Source organism: Athene noctua, chromosome 1 (assembly GCF_965140245.1).
Source record: "Athene noctua chromosome 1, bAthNoc1.hap1.1, whole genome shotgun sequence".
Taxonomy (NCBI): domain Eukaryota; kingdom Metazoa; phylum Chordata; class Aves; order Strigiformes; family Strigidae; genus Athene; species Athene noctua.
The window spans coordinates 30,122,977-30,147,298 of NC_134037.1; the positions used below are offsets into that span (position 1 = coordinate 30,122,977).

The window sequence follows — 24,322 nt, forward strand, 5'->3', positions numbered from 1 at the left end:
TTGTAGATGGGTGTCACATTTGCCACCCTCCAGTCCAATGGGCCCTCCCCAGTTAGCCATGGCTTCAGGTAAATCATGGACAGCAGCTTGGCAAGCACATCTGCCAACTCTTTCAGCAACCTTGGGTGTAATCCATCCATCCCACAGACTTGTGTGCATCCAAGTGGTGTAGCAGGTCTCTGACCACCTCCTCTTCAACTGTGCTGACCTCAGTCTGCTTCCCCTCCCCATCTCCCAGCTCCTGAGGCTGGGTGTCCAGGGAACAGCCAGTTCCACTGCTAAAGACCGAGGCAAAGTAGGCATTGAGCACCTCAGCCTTTTCCTCATCATTAGTTACTGTGTTTCCCTAAGGTGGCAGTTTCACTAACCCTAAATTGTTTTGTAACAACTTAGAAGTTTCTAGAATGAGTATGTGTGGCCCGAAACAAATGCGTGCTTCCTTTCTGTCAGGAAACTGAAACTCAGAATATGGAAGAGCTCATCAGTGGGATAGGCCCAGAGCAGAACACAACACTTCTGACAGTACTTTGATGTTTATTTCTATATGCCAGTTCTGTGAAATGGTGCCTCATACCTACTAAATTATGTGTCTTCAAGCCGTCACCTGCCACTTCATCTTTCCAGGACTTCCAGAATTTCCCAGTAAGATTTTCATGGCACTGCAGACTGGTCAGGAGGCTGTTGGACTGGTTATCCCTTCCTCACCAAGTTAACTAGTGCCAGTCTTTGCCTCTTTTCTGAAGGACCAAATTCTCAGAGGAAAATCCAGACTCCTATATGGGATATTATGCTTTAAAAGGCGATTTTATATGCATCAACTTTCTCAATGAAAGTAAACTGAGCTACGTGTAGCTACCTCTTGCACGTGCTTTGGAGGACAGCCCCCTTGGACCAGGGAGAGGAGAAACAGCAGAAGAATGATGCAGTGGCTGCTGCCAATCCCCAATTACCGCTGTGTCTGCTTTAATTGACATCGTGCTTACCGATGCTGGGTTTTACTAATAAGAAGACTGTGTGCATGTGAAAAAACATTGAGCCGTGCTTCCTAACACTGGTGATGTTATCCACAGCGTCCTCTTTACAAGGCTTACTCTGGAAATCAAGACCGACAGCTTGTGAGAATTTGGCACCATGCCTACTCTTCAAAGCCTCAGGCTGCCAAAGCCCAGCGATTAGAGAAGAGAAAAGGGCTTTCAAGCACAACAAGAAATGACATAGCAAGTAAGACAACTGCTGTGTACACAGTAGCAATGCTGGTGGCCTGAAATGAATGCTACTGAATAGTTAGTAAAATATTTAGGAGACTCAGAAGTTCAGTCTAGCAGCAAAACTAGGGACTGAAAACACAGAAACTGCAGAACCAGATATTAAAGCAGCTCTGTTTAAACTTCCAAATGTGATGAAACTGGCATTCATAGTAGATATCAGTGGTACAAGAAGGATTTAGAAATTCCACATTATGTTCCATCTAAACTACTTCTGAATCAGAACATTATATAAAACAAAGTATGCCCAGGAAAGAGAAACCAGGTTAAAAAATTAAATCTAGTGAGAAGAAATTCAAAAGAATTTAAGAAATTAGGAGTAGTCACAGAAGTAACATTAATCCCCTAAATTTTGAAAAAAATACTTGGTCCACAACCATACCCATATGCCAAAAGTACACATACAACAGGTAATTAATTATTCAGGCAGGACGAGGCACGTAACACGGGGTGTGCCAGGTCACACCAGTGGATATGTGAAATTTCACAAACACAGCAAGGGTGGGAGGGAAGTGTGTGCTAAGGTCCTAGTACAGGTCAGGTGACATACCCTAGGGCACTTTAAATGGCACTAGACACCCACTTTTAAGCAAATAACACTATCCAGAGAACAATTCAGCTTGCATTAAGTGAGGCATCTGGATCTAGTCAGATGAAGAGATCATTGCACCTCAGTGATGCTGCTCATTAAATCTGCACTGTTTCCAACAGGAGTTTATACACTTCATTTCCATGTAGCCACCTACATTTATGCATCCGAATCAGGAATTATATTCACCCACAGCATGGATTTAGATGAGATGGCCAAAGTTTTATGGTCAGTGGCAGTGTAAAAGATGGACTGGTGAAAGTAGAGCAGAAAACTGATATAAAAAACATTGCCAAGGCTTGCATGGCCTTGGCAGGTAGAGGGATATTTATTTTTTCCCAAATTATACCCTATTCAATCTCGACAGTATTTTTTTTTTTAAATGAAATCCACATTCATTTGCTAGCTTCATTATATTACATTTTAACATTTTTTTAAAAATCTATGTTCTCTGCGGTACCATGTCAGAGATAACACTGTATCTAAATTAATTATTTCTTTTATTGTGGCTAAATATGTTAGTAATGATACTTCTTTCAAAATTTTATCTTTGACAAATGATGGTATTAAGAAGTTATTTTCCATTTTCAGGAACACTTTTGGTTTCAGAGTTTACATACAAATTCAAAGGACAATTATATATGCTGTTAGGCCAAATATTTTATACCATATTGCAATCTCCATATCCTCTAGAAAATTGTCACTTTATATTTCAGCATTCTCTTTACATTATATTGCACAAAAGACTCGGTGGTGTAATTTTTAAAAAATCTACTTGGTAAGTCTTTCTTATCTGCATCAAAATTAAATTGAAATGCAGCATTTAAAGACTGTTCACCTGAACCAGTAGTCTGCCAGAAACATCTTTATGAAATGCCTAAAATGAATGCTCCAACCACTTTTGAAATTATATTCCTATTCATAAGATTTTGGAACAACAGAAAAATAAAGACCAGTGAAGCAATAGGAATGGAGAGACAATATGAACGTATTTCACTGTGTCATACAGTGAAAGTTGAAACAAGATATGATAATAAGATATAATTATGTAAGAATTGCAATGTGAGATTTATTATGTTCTTTTACACATGAACATAACTGATAACAGTCAAGTAGCCTATTTTTTGGTTTTAGATACAAATTTAGAATATTATAAACAGTAATATAGTATTTAGGAACTATTATTCTTACTCATCTTGGTGACTTTGATCTTAATGTCTGATTAAGACAAGAAAAAACTTACCTTTTTTGTACAAAAAGCATCTTTCTCAGGCTCAGTAAAGAAGTTTTCTCCAATGATGACACTACAGCCTTTCAAAAATTCATCCCATCCAAACCTCTTAATGAGATTTCAGTAAGTATATGAATGCATTAATAACTATGTAACAGGACAAAGGTGTGGGAAAATATTCTGGAAATCATAATAATCTAATTATATAAGAATCATGTGCAAAACTGAAAACTATACTACTGATGTTTTTCAGACACAAAATCTGTGACAACAGAGATTTCCCACATCAGTATCTATTTGAGCAGCAACAGCAGAATACAAATAAGTGGCACTGGAGATTTTATTCTCTCAATCCTGTCCAAAGTCACTGAAGAAGATACCTGACCATATCTGGACTTTATTGAAATATGGGTTTGAATTCAAACTCAAGATCCAGCCTCTACCTGTGAAGTCTCTGGAGCTTAATAAGGTGAAAACTTTATGCTCTTACTATTCTTTAGGGTAGACATAAACATTCAGGCCAGATGTGGCAAGTCCAGATATCTTCTGCCTGCTCAAATTAAGTCTGCATTTATATCACAGAATCACAGAATGGTTTGGGTTGGAAAGGATCTTCAAAGTTCATCTAGGTCCAACCCCCTGCCATGGGCAGGGACACCTTCCACTAGCCCAGGTTGCTCAAAGCCCCGTCCAATCTGGCCTTGAACACTGCCGGGGAGGGGGCAGCCACAGCTTCTCTGGGCAACCTGTGCCAGTGTATCACCACCCTCATTGTAAAATATTTCTTCCTTATGTCCAATCTAAATCTACCCAGTTTAAAGCCACTGTCCCTTGTCCTGTCACTACAGGCCCCGTTAAAAAGTAATTCTCCGTCTTTCTTATAAGTGCCCTTTATATATGGGATGAGTTCTTTCCAGAGTCTTCTCTTCTTCAGGCTGAACAACCCCAGCTCTCTCTGCCTTTCCTCATAGGAGAGGTGCTCTATCCCTCTGATTGCTTTTGTGGCTTTCCTCTGGACCTGCTTGACCAAGTCCATGTTATTCTTGTGTTGGGGACTCCAGAGCTGGACACAGCACTCCAGGTGGGGTCTCATGAGAGCTGAGTACCGGGGGAGAATCACCTCCCTCAACCTGCTGGCCACACCTCTTGTAATGCAGCCCAGGGTGTGATTGGCTTTCTAGGATGTAAGTACACACTGCCAACTCATGTCCCATTTTTCATCCATATATTTTACAATATGCTGCAGTGAGATATAACCATTGCCAAAGAAGTAGCTTAAGCTCATTCTTATGAAAATGTAATGTTGTGTATATCGAAGTAGTATTCACACCACCTAGTTTCAGGCATGGACCTTAGCTAACTAAATGTGAAGACTGATATTCCCTGGGCTATAGCCAGTGGAGACTCACAGCCTCTCCCGGAGGATGGCACAATGCAGGAGTTCACCTGTAATGACATGAATAGCAATGCATGGAACAAGGTGAAGTATCCCCCGCTTTTATGCATGAGCCTCCTCAAACTGCAAAGACGCACATGTCCTCTGACTCATGCAGAATTTGGTGTCTCCAGGTCAGGCCTACAACAGGGGCTGTGCAGGTACAGAAAGAATAAACGTCTAAGGGGTTAGAAATTATCCAGATCTTCCTGAACTGAGATTAGAGTAATAAATAGGACAGAAATAAAATCCTATGTTAAAAAAAACAAACAAACAAACAACAACCCACACATGTAAATAACTACAAACAGCTCAAAGGTCCAACTAATGACACAGCAATCCTGACATCAAAGGCATCTAAAGAAAGTAGAAAAGAATAAACAATATAAAAGTAACCAGGTGTAGTCTCAACATTTTTATTTTTATCACTAAGATGCCAAAAGCTGGCAGGACAATTTTTAACACTTCACATCATTCAGATACACTCCTATCAGTCCAGAAGCACATGCATCTTTTTAATGACACTTAACTGTGGCCTATTCAACATATAATGAATGACTCTTCTATATTTAAAATTTAAATGAGAGCACACATCACGAATTATTCACAGAAATAAAGGAACAAACTACTGCAAATATATCATGGTGTATGGAAGAAGTCCCAGTTTTTCATGCTCCATAATATTTGAGTCTTAAAGCAATAATGCTTCTTTGAAGTCTATAAACCCTTTTCTTTAACTTACAGGAAATGAAAGAAATAAATCAAACTCAAGATATGTAAACCTGTTAGACTGGTATCACCTGTCAGAGCTTTGTTGCAACTCTTATCTAAACATATTCTTAGATTTTCTTTCTGGTATCAGGAGTCTCTTCTAATATTTGCCTGCAATACTCCTGCCATGCTTCCAGTCCCATACATATAATATATTCCAAAGACACAGAAGATTATTTTTTTTCTAATGACATTTCTTGATACAATGCAACAAGAAATTTTTGCACAAATAGCTTAGCAAAATTTAATTAGGCATGCTGAATGGAAAAGAATAACATATGCTTCTATGCTAGCTAATGTATTAAGAAGGGTCATTTGCTTTTATATTTCATGGTATAAGGTGATAACTTATGTGTGATAGAAACGAATCCTCTCCTCAATCATATTAGCTTTTTCAATTATCCAGGAATATTATTTGCCCCTATTTCTCCCCTCATAATTTTCTAAAAACTGAATACTATTTCCAGAGCCAGGAAATAACACTAGATGACTTAATAATTCAGTGTAGTATGACAACTCATAGATTTTAGTGCTGTACTACAAATATTATAATGCAAAATGTGCAAATTTGCCCTTATAGATATATAGTACAAGCAAATTTTATACTTGAAACATGGAGAAGATCAGTATGGAAACAGAAGTCCATACAACAAATACCATGGTCTAGGATCTATCATGAGCCCCTTCTAACTTAAACCCACATGAAAAAAAAAACCCCTAAATTTATATAGAAGGGTTTATTGCTGCATTCTTAATCTACATATGTTAAAATCGTTTAATCTATTTATTATTCTACACTATACCCTTCATTAATAGATTGCCAGGATATGTCTGAAATATATTTCCGTATATGTATTAGGCCAAAATTCCATATAGACCTGATGATGAATGACACCTTATTCACTATACTTGAAGTACTGGATATGAGCTCCCAGTCATGTGTGAACAGTTTAAATCTATTTGTGGATAGATTTCAGAACCTTATTTATAAACTATTCTAGCAATTCTTAATACTGATATCCTTCAATGCAATTAATGTAAACATTTTCATTTACTTGTGAATTTGCATTTAAAATTATTGTATCTGAATATGTATCTGTAGATAATAGTACATATTGTATATCTGGTAGACTAAGCAGGAAAGTAATAAATGGTAAACCCCAAAGAAGTTTGCAATTATCTCATTTGGACCTCATTTAAAAACCCCATAATTTATAAGTTCATTCTCTACATTATTTTAAATTTGATGCAGAATATATAATATTAATATTTCACCCACATATTTCAAAATAAGAGGACAACTATTATTACAAATGATATTCCAATGAATATGGACACCTGCATAAAGTAAAAAACATCAAAAGCATCCATGTATGAATGATATGGTTGACACAGCACTTAGGGATATGGTGTAGTTGGGAACTGTCAGTGTTGGGTTAATGGTTGGACTGGATGATCTTCAAGGTCTTTTCCAACCTAGATGATTCTGTGATTCTGTGATATTTTGGACAGCACAGATTCCTCACTATAAATGTGGTATGTTAGGTAACTTTGTGGGTATCTTTCCAATGGCACCAATGTTTCTAGCTCTGTTACCAAACAAAATTTGAAAAAGATAGGAGCATATGTTAACAAGAAATTCTAATTTTACTTCCACATGTAGAAGTTTATATTAACTGCAGTTTTCTTCAACACCTGAAAAAGCTACTTTGAAATTCCTGGACACTTATATGCATAATATACTCTGAATATACATGGAATTTTCTTCATGTTGCACATTATCTATGGATAGTGAGTTGAGTGCCCCAACCAGCTGAAATCTACAAAACTCTCAATATTTTCACTACAACTCACAGAGCAATTCAAGTTACAAAGAATGGCTAGGCTGGCATTTGGGACAGATGTTTTTGTGTTCTTAAGAAAAAATTTTGGACTGTGTACTTAATCATATGGCATATATTAATCAGATTCAGTAAATGTTATTCTGTTTCAACAGATATTCTTCAGTTCTATTGGAATTGTTTAATGAATTTAGAATAGACTGTTGCCCTCAATCTCTCCTACTTCCTTTCTAAGTCACATTGTGGGTTTTTTGGTTTGTTTGTTTGGGGTTTAGTTCTGGGTTTTTTTATTAATTTTGGCCAAAGTTTACTGTAGGGTATATGTCCTCTAGTGTGAAGGGACAGTTTGAAAATTCTGTTTCATACACCTATTTGGACTGAAATACCCATTAAATATTTTCTATGAATTCAGAGTTAAACACAGGAGTCTTATGTTCTCAAACCGTAGGGATGTAACAAATACTTAAGGAATACATACGGGTGGATGAAAATGAATAAAATTCCCATTCACACAAGAAAACATAAAAATTGAATGACTAGTTCTACACTAAAAACTTGAAGAAATGTGGATTCTCAAGAGAAATGTTTTGACATATGCTTTTCTCTCTTAGTTCTAGAACTTGGACTGAATTAACTTCCTCAAAGTGAAATAGGAATTTTGAATAGTCTTGCTCCCTCAGTGACTGTGTGATCAGGAACAGCCAGTATCCACCTCACGTACTTCTAGCTCCCCAAAAGTTAGGTGTGGAGCCTAAGCTAGTTATGTAAGTCAGTGAAGGCAGTGTGATGCATGCCATGAATCTAGGATGTCCAAAAAGGAAATAGACTGTCTTATGGAGGTGGCTGACATTCGTTACACAGAGGGCCTGCAGAGTAACCTGCATTAGAGAGCTGAAGGAGGAATCTCTCTCCACATGTGCATTTTGTGATGTTCAGAAGAAAGAGTTCACATGTGATAATTTATCCATATTTTTGCATAGTAGTGCTGGCAGTAGCCACAGGACAAGCAGACCACTCAGAACTGAAATAGTGGAAAACTCATTATAAATGTCTCACAAAAAATTATCTGGTGTATATAATAAGTATTATCCATCTACATTATTAGCCTGTATAAAGACTGTATATAATCTAGCTAGCACTGTGAGACACCCCTTTATTTCCTGTGATAGCTGTCTGCATCAGGGGAGGAGAAAGCAAATCTGCAGATTCATTACGTGTCTCTGCTCACCTAATAAGAAAGAGGAAAGGGAAGATGGCAGAAAGGGTAGTTATTTTCAGTAGAGGAACTGTAAAAGATGGAGACTCCTATGATCCTCATTACAAATTATCTGGAGTCTGGATCATCAAGGGGACAAAAAAAAGATTTTGATTTAGAGGTTCAATATCACATCATTCTTTACCATGGACTTTTTAGTACCATGATTGAGTGTCCTACTTAAAAATAGCTTAAAAAAAAAGCTTCCTATACTTCATTGTGTGACGATTGCAAGAGATTAATTTCTGTGGAGAGTGTTCTAGCAATTGTAGCTACACCTTTGAAAGAACAAACTAAAATATTAATTCTGTTTGCAACAGTTGACACCAACAGTTTTGCTTTGAAACGGTGAAACAGAATAATTTATTGTCAACTATTCAGGATCACACATTTGCTACATCGACTTAAAGAAATGCAAAACATATTTTTGGACTTATACATGCACGTATGGAACAAGTCTCTTAATAGCCAAAGACTCCATATAATACCAGTGTTACTCTAGAGCTGAGAGAGTTACATGTTAATTATGTTTTTAATTAAGGAAGTAAGGCTTGCTGACCATTCCCTATATCTCCCTACCCTGCGGAGAGACCTCTGGAGAAGTATTAACAACATAGTACAAAGGGAACATCATTTTTCTTTTCCTCTCATGCCAGATAAAAAACATGTGGTAACAGACTTCTTTAATGTAACAGGAGATGAACTGGGACCTCTAGCTGGACAGAAAAACAGACATTTATTATTTATATTAATAATTTTTTTTACCCACTTCAAAAAATTCTTCAAAAGTTATAGATATCCCCTAAATCATTAATCTGCTAGAGCACCAAAGCACACACAACACAGAGCCATTGACTTTCACAGGAAGGGTTTGTAAGCACAGGAAGGGAGGACTTGACTGTAAGGCTTAAGTTCAGCAAAGCATTTGCACATCCACAAGCTAAAAAAACCTTAACCATGTTCCTATGTCTTCTAAACAAAATGTATGACATCTGGGCCTGATGTTAAGTGCCAGGGTTACTTCTAAAGACTTGGTTTCAAATAAACTTCTCAGCGTGAAAGGCAAAAGATGAGGATAAGGCTAAGGCTTTGTGTGCATATTTTAATTGCTAGCTGCTACCATTCCCACCTTCTCCCCAAATTCTGTAAAAATAAAAATTCATTATTTTTTGGATTATAAATGGAGTTAACCTGATTTAGATCAATGGAAAATCCAAATTATAAATAGGTAAAATACCATGCCAGAATTAAAACAAACAAAGAAACAAACAAAAAACTTGAAAGCACTGAGCACATCCACAGGTGTCCTTATGAGTGGGATGTATTCTGCAGGGATAACAGCTCACTCATCTGAACTCAGAAAATTCTGAATTTAGTGCAATAACATGCAGTGTTTGTAAAGAGATTTCTAATTATCAATGAATTAATTCTCTGTAGATACCTCTAAAGTAGATGGGCAAGAAATGTTAGCCTTCATTGTGGGGAAACTAAAAATCTAGGAATGAAAGCTGGAGCCACACAGTGATGACAACTAAATGCAACATTTATATTCCTCCTGAGTCCAAATGCTAGCTCCATATTGGATTGAATTCATATTCATCTCCAATTAAAATAACAGAAATAAGAAAAATAAGGAAAAAATCTGTAATAGCAGTTGTTAATATCATTGCATATTCAAAAAAATGACTGTCCAGAGCTGTACGCATGCCCTACTTTAGCTGTATTTGGTAAAACTGAAATGTATCTCATGCTTAAGTGTTCTTGGAAAGTAGCTGTTGTCTGAGAATATGTGTAGGGAGAGGCACTCGGAAGATCTTGCGATGTACAGGAAGAATAGAGGCGCATGAAAGATCTCACGATGCACGGAAAGAACAGGGAACTAAAGATCTCGTGATGTACAGAAAGGCGGATATAAAGCAATTGCGCAATTAACAAATTGAGCAAATAGCAACCACCATATTGGCGTTTGTGCTTTTGTTCCCTCAAAGGTTTTAACCTCCTGCAAGGGTTAGCTGTGATCTGAACGCCACATGGCTGTGGATTGGCAGGTAGAAAAAGACAGCTAATACCTTACCACAACAAATATGTAAAATTAATATTTCTCTTTTTCAGGGAAGATGAAAAGAAGGTGGTGGGGGAGAGGGCTTGGTAATATATGGCTATAAACTCAAGTTAAATCTGTACAGATTTCTTTAACGGTGTCAGTAAGAAGTCACAAATTATTGCAGATCGCATAACAACTGTACCACAATGAAGTTATAGCTCAAAAGTTATACTGATGTTGGGTAGATATATAAAAAAGGAATGCTACATTACAACAGTAATCAATCAGAAAAATAATCTAGAGACTAATCAATGTCTCTGAATAAGAGAACATTAATCCCTGATGGAGATATTACAAACAAAATAATATCTAGTTTAGCTATCCAAATTCCACTCACCATCTTCTCCTATTATGTTTATCATGGAATTGAATTTCAGAGAACTCCAAAGAGCTCTTGCTCCAAGTCTGATTTTTTTCATTATTCTATTTAATTGTGTGCACTGTAATTTAATTTACTGTAATGCTGCCTCTATTGTGGCAATGCAAAATTCCTTGTAACAGTAACCCATTAAAGTATATTAAAAGCATTTATCATGATCCTCAAGAGTACAGATAACATTATGCATGGAAAACTGGGATTTAATGTAATTGCTACAAATAATTCAAAGCAGTTCTTTTTGCATTTATCTATACGTAAAATAGCAAGGATAAAAATTGTAAAACAAAACTCAGCAAGATCAAACTTGGTCTTTATGAAGTCACATATAGATAAATAAAATAACTTGGAAAATAAATTACTGTTCTGAAAAAGTATACATTTATAGACATATAATAGACAAAAGTGTCTTTTTTTAAATCTTCCTCTCTCACACATATTCATGTGCTGCATTTTGTCTTTCTAAGCTTATTTTTTAAAGAAAACTTATTGCCTGCTTCAAGAGCACTGATGGTAGTGTTAGGGCTCACACTGACTACATTGTTCAGGTTTGCAAACGTCGTGTGAAGGAGAAGGTAATCTCCCAGTTGACTGCATGGGCTCACAACCAAACCTTTTCGGCAAGGTGAGACACCAGAGGCCCCCATGGGCAGTGGTGGCATCTGAATGGTGCCAACGGGCACCAAATGATTCTATGGCTGATGAAATCTGAAGGACCTGAAATCAAGAAGAATTTGGCACAGATGTGGATGTCAAATTCAAATTTTTGGGTGTCAAACTGGTACCATTACAGGCAGAAGGAAATTGCAGATGAGTTACTCAGCAGCTCGTTTCTAATGCATAATACATGTGTACACAGCTTTGCTTACTTTGCCAGGGTATTTAGAAAACATGATATTCCACAAACAAAAAATGTAAATTGTTTTCAGGTCAAAAATTTACTAAATGTTTACAAGTTGGCAAAACAGAAAGCATGTAATTTTTCACTACTTCAAATAATATGTATTTTTCTTCACTAAGGGCCACTTTTTCCCACATTCCTCTCTTTTGCCACTTGTTTTGCCTCTTTTAAAGTCTCATGGTCCTCCATCACTTTTAATTCATAAGAGTAAATCTGAAGCACTATCTCAACATTTGCCCCTTGGAAGTAGTCTAATTTAGCAGAAAGAGGAGAATGTGTCTCACCTTTTTAAAACCAGCAGTGTAAGTTTTACAAATGTCCTGTAAGAGCTAAGAAACCTGTAAGTCTGTTTTAATATTGGATGTGAGAGAGGCGATGAAGACTTTTAATATCACAACTCTGTTACATCAGTAATAAAACAAGGACTTTTCAGCATCTGTTCGAGGCCTGATATAATTCTTTTGTGAGGAGAATGTAATTTTCCTACCAGCCTTAGTGCATGACATTTTTAACATGGAGTTAAATTGCCCTCTTACTTACTCCCTTTTGCAAATGCCATCACTAATTACATGGAAGTATCATATCACTCCATGAATCAAGTTAATAAGAAATACTTAAAATGATATATCTGGCTGAATCTCTGCAATCATTCTAACATCTCCCTCTTCAGGCTGGGACTTCAGTCTAAAAGTTAATAGAGAAATATTTGGAGATTGCATTTGAATTTTTATTCACCCATTCAGCAAAATACTGAGTGATTTACTCCTCTCACTGGTCATTAGCAAAACTGCCACTGGCTTCAGCAGTACAAAAACTGCACTTCTGGGATACTGAGAGTATTAGAGGAGATTTTAGAGATTTCCTTAGGTGTCAAAAGAGATAATTTCAACAATTTTCAAATTTTATTTACATTTCAAACATTTTAAGTACTTAAAGGAGTGTCTCACTTTACTGATTCTTTTAACCTACCTTTGCACGTAACCAGCCTATGAACTTTAATTTTTCATCAGTAAAGGTCAGGGTTAGGAAGGAATGGTAATATTGATTTTTCCACCATCTTTCCAATTTAAAATAAAAACATGTGTTCTAATTTTCCATGGGTATGCAGAAATATAAATCTTTGCTATATAATACCAAGTAATTTCACAAAAAACCCCAGCATATCAACAAGGTCAGAGCCTTCAGTTCAGTTTCCTTTAATAAGCACACAAAATTGCACAAATTGTTTGGTATTTATAGCTTTTTCCAGGAAATCATGGGTGAATAACTTATAGACTGTTTTCCAATATTTACAGTCCAAAATTTAGTCCAAAATTTGTCTCTGAGAGACAAAAAGCCCACAGAGTTTTTATTCATTCAATTTAGGACTTTTCTATCAAATGCTCACTGAGCAAAACGCCAGCATTCACCAAGGTCTTTTTGGTTACTGCTGCCTCAGGGAGGGACTGGCTGAGAGATGGTCAGGAGATAAATACGGTGCTTCTGTGACCCAGGAATTCCTGATGGCTAATTCTTGACTCTGATTGTAGGCCAGATCTTGCACCAGTAATAACAAACTCTAAGGAACAACACCTACCTCGTGCCCCGTGTCCCTTTTCAGAAGGGGACACTGCATACAGGTAAATATCTAATTCTATGAAAAAAAGCTGCAGTAAATTGGGCTCTAACTAGAATATTGTAATACTTGTTTTCATAAGTAACATGTAAAAGCCTTCTGACACGAATTTTATGTCTTCATTCACAAATAACAATTTTTATACAAGTGCAGCTAAAAAAATTCCAGCTGCCATGAGGGTAGGAACAGGTTGCTTGCTAAGAGACATAAATTACTTCTCTAATGGGACAACAAAGTCCTGTTCATATGCTCCTACAGTGACCAAGGAGATGATCCAGAGAAAAACTGGAACCTGACTGGAATAGTCAACATATGGTCCCACTGCCCGATCTTCAGACCTAAATCCTTAAATCCAGGTCAGAGCAGAGAGGCAACACGAACCACAAGCCACATCTCTAGGGAAGAGATTTTTCTAGAACTTGGGAGGCTCAAGCAAGGTGGAACTCACTGTGGCAGGGACAAGGAGGCACAGTGTCTTGTATACACACAGGAAAAAGTAATTTGGGGGCTTTGAGGACCTAGAATGACACTGAAATCTTTCTCTGGTATAAAGGGTGATTTGGCATTGATTTTTTTTTGTTGTTTTTTTCCTGTTGCATGAAACTCAGAATGGAATAAAAGGTGACACATCATCCACATTTAGGACATCAATTGTCTGGAGGCATATCCACATATCTCTTGAGAAGACTAAGTTTTATCCCAAAGTGAAAGGAACATTGTTGAATACTTTAGTGATAATCTGAGAGTAATGCTACTTCAGCTATGCTCCTCTTAAAATGGAAGTGGTATCATCTACCAAGAATTTCCTACCAATCTGCAGAAAGATTTAGGAAATGGGTTATGAAATTATCTTGAAACTTTAGAAGTGATTATGCATCTTTTGGGGATAGAAGAGTGGAATGTTAAATAGCTAGTGTGGGAATTTCAAATTGTTGATAAAAGACAGACATCCCTAGTTACTATGTAGAAGACATCAGAAGGAACTGGATAATACAAAATGACATGCTCAATCATGAATTACAGCCATGTATCACACACATATCTTTCTCTTTCTCTCCACATATACATACAGATAAAAAGCTTTAAAAAAGCTTTCTTCAAGCCTGACTCCTCTAAGTAAGGTCCAAGTTGTTGAGCCACTCAGCCAAAACAAAGGAGACCTGTTCTTACCCCAAGAGGGACTGAGGAAAAGACTGTTCTCTCTGCAGCAAGATGGGCTATGTACTTAAATGGGATCTAAAACTCAGAGAGGAAAGTCAAATAAAACATCTTTAATCTTCAACATAAATATGACAAACCACCTTCAGAAGGAAAAATCCATACCGTAAGGAAACAAATAAAGTTGACAGAAATGGAAACAAATGGACTTACCCAAAATTTTACAGCTCAAACTGAAACAGCCAGGGGTTACTGTGTTGCAGATCATTTGAAACTGCATAAATTGAAGGATAATCTTTCCAGCCAGGTTCCAAATCCAAAGTTACTGGTCAATGATATTGAGGAGATGCTTGTTAACACAGATGAGCTTTCTGATAAGGGATGTATATCAGAAGGCTTCTCATTGATTAGGTATGTAGGCAGGATGTAACTGGAAGTAAACCTACAGGTTCTGTTTTAAAGAACTAAAATGGACTCTTTATAGAAACAAATTTTTATCTCCACCTATAAGAGCTGAAACCTCATGACAACACACCGGGCTTAACCACCATAGCCATAAACTAAAGCAAGCAACCTCACTGGCGTGAGCGGAGCGGCATCAGTGTAAAATGTGGTGCAACAAACCACTAGGTGATTTTTCAGGGTTTTTTTTTTACTTTCTAGTGGTTTTTGTAATTTCTTATTCTTGTTCAGAATGCTGCCACTCTCATTTGGAAGGAAATATTGCATATGTAACCATACTGCATAAGTTTAAACGATTATAACAGGCAATGACACTCAAAGGCTATTGAACCCAGAACACTGAAGAAGACCCTTTTGTTCTCACATTTCAGTAAAGCAATAGGATTGGGAAAGAATATAATGCAGTAATTGGATCATCACCTCCTATAGACAAAACTTGCAACTTTTTTCTTCCCTTTTGGGCTATCTGAGCATTATTTTTATAATCTTCCAATGAAAGCAATGAATTCAAGAGAATGCTATCAGATAATTAACTCTGCACTATTATGACACTACGCTCATGGTAGACATGATCTAATGAAAAAATATTTTGTGCTTCAAAACAAAAAGTTATTCAGCACTATTCACATTATATATATGGACTTAATCCTGTAAGATATTTAACCATACATTTAAAGACTGCAGAATTGCAATCAGGGCATTTAGCATTTGCAGGGAAGAGACCAGTGTGTACCGCAAGCTTCCTATATTTTCAAAATCTTTACTAAGGTACTCGCATAATATGGCAGTTATGAACCACACTAAAGCCAATACATTAATCATAGAACCTAGGTAGGTTCTCTGTGTGCCAACTTCAGAACCTTTTAGTTGCTAACAAGTTCTTAACACCTGTGTTTTTTAAAGAAAAGCTAATTCAAGAAACCCTGTTTAATGGAACAAGCTGTTGTCCAGTGGCAGTGGAGCTTCTTTGGAAAAGTGCTTAATCCACATATTAATGAAAGGCAGATAGTTCTACTGCAATTAACTCTTCTATGATTAAAACTTCTTTCTTCAATAACTACTTTAAACAGCAACTTGAAGAAGAAAGCAGTTAAAAGTTCACTCAGTAGATGACAAAATATTGAGTCATTTTTTTCAAAACATCATGTTTTTTCAAAGCTGCAGTGTAAGTTTGTTCTCTAATTTCCCATGTTTTATAGGAAAGAAACAGGAATCTTTAATAACAGCATCCTCCAAATAGCCAGGACAGGAGACGTAAGTAAGTGGAAGTTTAAACAATAACAGAAATGGGTAATAAACAGAAAGTGAGCAAAACAGGAACTGGTGTTGACAGGATTTCTTTAGGTAAAAAGCAAGACTTGGGATGGCAATTATACATCAGTGTTCAGATTTGACTCAAACACTATGACTTACATTTTCCTTCATGTGTGGCTGACAGCCCATGTACTATTGTAGCAACTGGTGTTTTAGCTTTGTTTTATATAATATTTATCCTTGTTATCAGGCTATACATTAATTTACAAATTCTGTGTTATGGGATTCTAAAAGAAGTCTGGAGTGTCTGTGACTTCTGCAAAGACAATGTAAGACTCCTCAGTTTAAACAGTTAATCTGTCTTGCAAGAAGTGTCTTGCAGGTGATGAACAATAAGTTTTCAGGAAAAAAAAAACATGTTTAAAATCAATTTTTCTTTTTTTTTTTTTTTTTATACAATGAAAAGCAATCAAAAATCATCCTTTGGGTAACACTCAAAATGTTATTAAAGCAAAATTAAAACTTTTCATTGTGGTTAGGTTATTCAGTTCTTCCAAACACATTCACCTAGGTTCATTTTTAAATTAAAAAAATTCTTTAAAAAAAAAAGCACAAACTTTTTATTCTGAAAATTTTTCAACTACAACACTTGCACGTTTTCAAGATTTCTCTCACCCCCCTTCTTTATTTCAGAATTTTGAAGCCTCTAAATACCTCTATCCTACATAATTTTGTGTTCACTGGGATATTTTCATCATCTCTTTCTTTGAAAGTTTCTATCATAAAGTCACACATGTAATGGAATAGAGAAAAGATAAAATTACGTACAAGGTAGAGTTTTTCTTTTGCAAAAGGTTTACACCTGCCTTTTTTTTTTTTTTTTTTTTCAAGACAGTCTTCTTCCCTTTCTCATCATGTTTTTGCTTTTACTATGCCTTGTTCACCTTTTCAGTTATTACTCTGGGATCATGGCCTTCATTTGCTCTTTCACCAGCATTATTCATAACATTTAATTACTAGTATCATGCTACATACAGTCATTCCAGGCAAGCCTCATCATACATAGTCTCATCTACTCTGGTACAGATCTTCTCTGAAAAAAACATAACAAAAAGAGATGATGTCATGTTTCAGATAAGTATCACGGCTGGACTATGATTAATGCTGTTAGCTGTTCTCACTCCTGTCATTAAGGGTGAGGTCCCGCCTCAGACCAGTGTCTCTTAGATCCATATTTTTTCTCCAGTCAGTTGAGGGTTCTTAGGGAAACGTGGAAGGGGAGGGGTATGTTTTAGACTCTTCACCACATATTCTCCCTCAGATCCAGCAATCTGCAGTCAGGTCAAGCAGGCTTTAAAGGCAGTTCTAATGACAACAGTGTAGTTATTTTACCTCTGCCTCTAAATGTTCTTGGGTTTGATACAAAAACTTTCCTTTCACTCCCATCTCTATGAAATCATTGCCATCTTGCTTTCTCCCAGACAATGTCCTGAAGTTCCACAAAACACAAAGACCAAGTTACATATACTATCTAGTGCCTGTTTATTGTACATTGGTTTATAATATATCTGAATAAAAAAAATACTGTTCATATAAATAATCTAAAACCAGGGAGTATGGAGAAATAGTGCAAGCCCCAAGAATCTGCTCTCTCCTATGAAACTCTGCAGGTAACTAGCTCAAGAAATAGATGGGTTTAAGAAACATACTTACAAAACATACTACATATTTTTCTAGAGAATCCATTCTCTTTCTGCTATAGTTTATATACAAAAAGGTATTCCAGCTCACTTTTTTTTTGGGGTTGGTTTTTTTTTTTGGCACAATGAAAAGCATTCATTGCATGATTGAAAAAGAGAAAATCTTCATCTATGTATGAAAGCAGTCAATTCGTTCCACTTATAATGAGATTTTTTCCTGTCACTTCAGTTTGATTGTTTACCTTTACAATCTCCTCCCATGCTGTTTGGAAAATGAAGAAAAAGAAATGGAAAAGAATCAACAGTCAAGCAACTCAACATGACTATGTTTAATCTCATCACACCTGTTTTGAATAATGTATTTGCATATTTATAATACTACATTACTACAGGAATGACAGCCTTCAGTGGCAACATGTAAGCCAGTAAACTAGTGAGAGCTCAACCTGCTCTACCAGCTCACTGGAAAATGGCTATGCACTTACAGTGGGCACAATTCTCAGTGGTCACATCTACACTCAGCATGTTAAATAATGCCTTCTCTATAATTTAAAAATAAATGCAAGTTATTCAGCTAATAAATAATTCAAATTTTAGCTACAGTCTCGCATGCTAAATCAAAGGGAAGAAGTATCTAAAACCCAGCATCATCTTCTCTTGTGGACTGTCCATGTTTCATGATGGTGCTTGTTTTTCCTGTCAGAATACTGTAGGAGATTTCTTCTGTTAAAGAAAACTAAACTTCTGCACAGCCAGTGACATTAGCTTAAGCACAGAGATTTAAGTACTGACATTAGCCATGCTGCTCTGGAAGAATTAGAAGTTTTCCTTATATCCTAAACAGAACTTTCTGTGACACCAATATACAAGCTTTGTGGTATTTAATGAACAACTGTAGTTGTCCACAATATTAATTTTAAGTCATTTCCATTGCCTTTTAAAATTAAATCTATTTTGTTCCACACAGTAGGCACAGTGGCTACTTAAAAATCTCAAGTCACTCTTAAAAAGTGTCCCTTGAGGATCTGAAAAGAAACAGCCCAAATTCTTTAGTCTCTGAAATTTACTCACAGATTTCTTTTATAAAGATAAGGAAATTATGAAAACCAGATATACCTCCCTTGACAGAGTCTGCTTTCCAGAACTGGAAATTGCCCCTCCATATGCTCAGAATTACAGACTATGGCCAGAGTGGTTCATTGTAGAGCCAAGCATTTGCCTCCTGTCATTCTGGCACTAAAAAAACCCAAATATGTGGATCAGTTCTTTTCAGACACTAAGTACATAAGGATTTAGGGCACAAATTTATTTAGTATTTTCCAGCAGAAATTATGTTTCTGCTTCTCTGATGCAGCTCAGCATCCAGCTGCACTGGACTGGGGGGGAAAAGCACATGTGCCTGCAGTCTGCCTGGAGACTATTATGGTTCATGACATAATACAGACAGCTTTAAGGAAAATCTAGTTTACAGAGAGAAATTACATATTGTTCTTGAAAATTTATCCAGAAGAAAAGCTCATCCAGCAATATACAAAAGCTGATTTCTTGTATGGTACAAAATAAGCACAACAAGCCTCCAGAATTTGGCATTTTGTATTTAAATCAGTAAAGAATACCATGTAAATAAGACTAGCGGACTTGTTTTAACCAGAGCAAGTTGTATTTTCCTTAGTTATGTAGCAATTCACACTATTATTTAGGCTCACAGTCAAGTATATTTTAAGTTTTACCAGTATCTCAAACTAGAATATCCTCTCTGAAATGCTAATTGTAACCATTACCCATCCCATGATCATTCTCAGCCTCTTCTGCTTGGAACTGGTTACAGCGATGTACACAGATCAGATAATTCCTATCTCTCACTGTAATTGCACAGGGATTTTGTTTTCTTTTCAGTTAGCAATGTTTAAATTGGATTAAGATAACAGACACTTACAAGGCCTTCTCTACAGACACTGCCTTAATCACTGCTATATTTAATGCTATTTTACTCTAGAACTTTATTTTTTATGTTATGTGAATGAGTTTCCATGAAGTTCATACTTAATTTCAGATTACACTTAAGGACTAAACACTCTGTGAGGAGGAAAAAAATACCCTGAATTTTGTTTTTGCTGACATACCCATGAATAAATGTAATAACGGGCATGCTGGCACTGTTCATTATGATCAGATGAAATTCAAATGATGTGGTAAGAAGAGTGACCAATCTCAAAACCGAAGGGCTTAGTCTATCTTTTTATGTGTATTTAAACACCTTTAGCTGGTAACAAGCCCTTCACACTCCCCTCTCTGGGCAATTGCTGCTCTTGGCAATAATAGTCTGAGTGGGCGGCTGAGAATGGAGTTGGCAGACACAGTACTGATGCAAATTACTGCCACTTAGCAGCACATGCATTCATTCATCCAGGGAGCCATTTTTTATAATTCCAGAAGTAAGCCAAAAGTCATAAAATATTTTACTTGTCAATATCTAGAAATAAAATCTGTACTGTATTTAACATTTATTATCATAAAATATGTGAAATGGATCAATGAAGTGTCAGTATGCCTAATGTCATAAAGAAATCTCTGAAAAAATGCAATACATTCTATGTGCCTAATTTGTCTGTTTTGTGGGTTTTTTTTTCAATATTGCAGTTGGAGACCTCATAATGAACGTGTGAATGCTGATACGCATTTCCAAGACCAATAATGATAACCATAAAATCTTGATTAGTCTTTCCTCTATTCTGGCATATTATTACTTTCACGATTTTAGCTACTGAGATGAATAACGGAGGTGACAGAAAGGAAAGCAGAATAATGCACAACATTACTAAAGGCAATATACAGTTCAATGAAATTAGCAGTAATTATTTCTGTGTTGACCATAATACTGCTGTTCTACAGGCTGTGAAGTAAGACACCACAATTCAATCAGTAGTTGGTTCTTTGGGTCACATCTCTATGAAGCTGCCTTACCTTACAAATAATTACCTTAAGCACATTGACCAGGTACTGATTTCAAACACATTTCTTTTCTTTTATCAATAGTGCATTTTTACACAGATGTAAGCAAAGCATCCACTTTGATCTTTTTTTTTTTAGCCTTAGCCCTGAATAAATAGTCAATCTCTTTTAACAGCCCCCTCTCTAAAGAAACAATAAATGGAGAAAACCTATTTATGTACACCAATATTCATTAATCAGTAATCTATACAAGCTATACTTTTTCAGGAGAAACAGACTTTGCTCAGAACAAATAAACTTTAAACTGGTTTCTCTTTTAGGTTAGTTATTTAAATAACAGCGGTAATATAGTAACTGTGGAGGTCCACAATTATATGGGAAGCATAATATGCATAGCAAGAGAAAAATTGTATTTAACCAATTGATTTAACTTGAAAAAAGAAACTAGCCTTGGAATCAAGAGTTTATGATGAGTCTATTAATTGAGTAATTAATAAGTAGACAGGCAATATAAGTGTAACAGCTAAAGCACAAATGTTTTCACACTAATTGCAATGAGAATCCAGACACAGTACCTTAGCTTTATCCCTCATGGATCCTTTCCCCAGGATGGACATTTTTGCACCTGTTTCTTCTTGCAATCTCTTCAAAGAGTTTCCTCTTGGTCCAAGCAACTTCCCAACAAAATTGAACTAGAAAGCAAATAAGAGAACTATTTTAGACTAAGAGGTACTTTTTCAAAAAATTAATAAATCTTTATAAACAAGCTACTTAAAAAAGAAAAGTTTACTTTCCTTTAAAAAACAAACTCTTACTTAGTTCTGAGCCTATTTCATCAGGATACAAGACTGGAGAACCAAGGCATCCTCTCACTTAGCATGAAAGGCAGTAAAGGCATTTATGGTTTATTTGAACCCCAGAAGGTTTCTCTCTAGGACAAAAATGGCCAGTGGCTGTTTAGGTTTAACTAACTGCTAAACAAGATCTTTACTTATCAGACAGTATAGGTGAAACCCAGAGAATGCATGCGTTCTTTCCACAGTTAGCCAGCTTTATTGGCAAAGCAATACATTCTGACAAGTTAGAGCTTTAGATGGATTTTTAGGACCTGATATTTTACACATTGGTTTAAAAATAAATGCTGTTTTGTGTATCGGCTTCAAATATCTGTTTTGCCAGCAACAGAACAAATCACAAAAAATAGATCAGTGTACAGATACTCAAGGCTATTTTCTGAGAGGATTTTGAAGAGCAGTGGGCTTTATCTGACATGCTGCTAATATTCTTAAACACTGCACAGTTCATGTGACACATACAACATTGTTTTTTCTGTATGAAGAGGACAGATGTCTACATGAAAATCAGAAGACTGAACAATAAATGAATGAGGTGTTATGTTGACACAAACTAGCAAAAAGGGGAGAGTCTATTAAGTAACACTAACTTGTCTACTCTGTAATCAATAGTCTCTTCAATTTATTGCTTTTTATGCTTTCCAAAATGTTTTAAAAACAACCAGAACTTGCTTAATATGTTTCTGAATTATTTTCAAGTTTGAACAGAGAGTACTCTGCAACAACACAAATGCATCAGCCATGTTAATAAAACCCAAACTCAGAACCAAGTCAGATACTCCAGAACCCAAGCTAGTTTTCAGTCCAGTGTCTTAACTATAAATCACTTGTAACTTACTTCAAATATTGGTTAAACCATCAAAGAAAATAATATGTAATCACAGGAAAAATAAATATGTAAGGTGAAATCTATTGCCACCTTAACTACCATAACGGATTTCAGCAAAATAACATGTCTAGGGGGAAGTAGTAAGTGGCAACATTGCAGAAAACCCAGCAAGATTTGAAGATCCAAATAAAGATTTTTCAAGCTTATGTGTTTGTATTTTTTTTTTTTTTTTCAGCTCTACTTGTTCATTTAATAAAAGTTATCAACTCCTCAATAAATGATGCCCCATCATGGCATCAACAATCCTATGTCTTGAAACTGTAGGTACTCTTCTTCCAGGGACAACTTGGTTTAGAAGTTGTTGGCTTGAAATTTACTTTAAATTTCATATAAACTAAATAGCGAGGAAGGAATGGCAAGGACTAAATTTCAACTTTAATACTAGACCTTGGGCTTAATCCATTGATACAATTAAGATTTCAAAAATTACATACCTCATATATGTGAAGATTTATTAGAGATGGCCTAGCAAACAGCAGAGCTTTTGTTTCTCTTCAGGGACCCCCTTAAATGAAGAATGGCTGTTCAGAAGTTACAACACAAAATCTTTTGTACCACTTATACATCACCAATCAGACAAGAACTATCTACTGCTGTATCCTACCAGTGTCTCTTAATATAAAGAAAAGCTGCCCGTTGAAAGCTGAAAGAGCTATACCACTATGTAAGTTGGAGGAGACTATGAGAAGGGCAGCCAAAGCTCGACTCCGTTTATTCTCTGAATGGAATAAAACTATTAAAATAGACTCTATGAAGATTTATGCTGACCATTTATATTTAAGCACTTCATAAGCTGTCTAATAATTACTTTGACATATGGCTACAAAGGAGTGGTATGGTCAGCATAAACTATGCACAAAGTGGATTTTAATCACTTCACAGGAAATAAGTGGCTGGGGATTTTAATTCTATTGATTACGTAGCAGACAGACACTCACATTTCATCCACATTCAACACACATCAGGAAGCAAGCAGTTACTTACAACTGAATAACTGAATTGCTCTTAATTTGGTTTTGTCTAAAGTTGCAAAAAAGCCAGTGTATTATATCAGAAATTCAACTGTTATGCTCAATCTTCCCAGTGTCAGTAAGCTCTAGGGCCACTGGCTATCCTCAGCATCAGTCTATAGTCACAAATTCCCAGAAGTCTGAAAGTACTGACAGAGTAACTTTGTCTCAACAACTTATGAAAAATCCTTTACGTTCACACGTGGATAAAAACAGCAGGCAACTAAGAGAACATTTCAGTGAATAGAACAAATCGTAAAAAAATTTGAAACACAACTATTCATCTTAATTATTTTATTAAGACATGCTGGATAAGAACCTGAGCAGAACTACTTCTAATACTGGAATGCTTAAGCTCCAGTCATGGTCACAGATGCAGACAAGCATAAACAGTGAAGGAAAATGTGAAAACTGAGGCAGTTTGACTGCATATAATGATGACCCTTGCCTACAAAAATGCATTTCTGGTACAGCCATTGTAACTGCAGATCTTACTTTGAAATCTCAGTTCTGATGAAATTACACCATGTGTACAAATTTTCTCCAAATATTAGTAGATCTAAGTCTCAGATAATATCTGGTCATATTCAGAGAGGATAACTAAGAAATTACGACATATAGAAGAGAGAGTATGAACAGAAAGCTTTCACTGCTGGGGAG

General features: G+C 36.1%; 1 protein-coding gene across 2 annotated transcripts in view; it reads right to left on the reverse strand.

Moving 5' to 3' along the window:
* KHDRBS2 (KH RNA binding domain containing, signal transduction associated 2) overlaps positions 1-24,322 on the reverse strand; it is a 382,788-nt gene that overhangs the window by 212,611 nt on the left and 145,855 nt on the right. For both annotated transcript variants that reach the window (XM_074922510.1, XM_074922518.1), the window contains exon 3: positions 21,485-21,601. In XM_074922510.1, the coding sequence (XP_074778611.1) occupies positions 21,485-21,601 (117 nt within the window). The remainder of the gene's footprint in view (positions 1-21,484; positions 21,602-24,322) is intronic.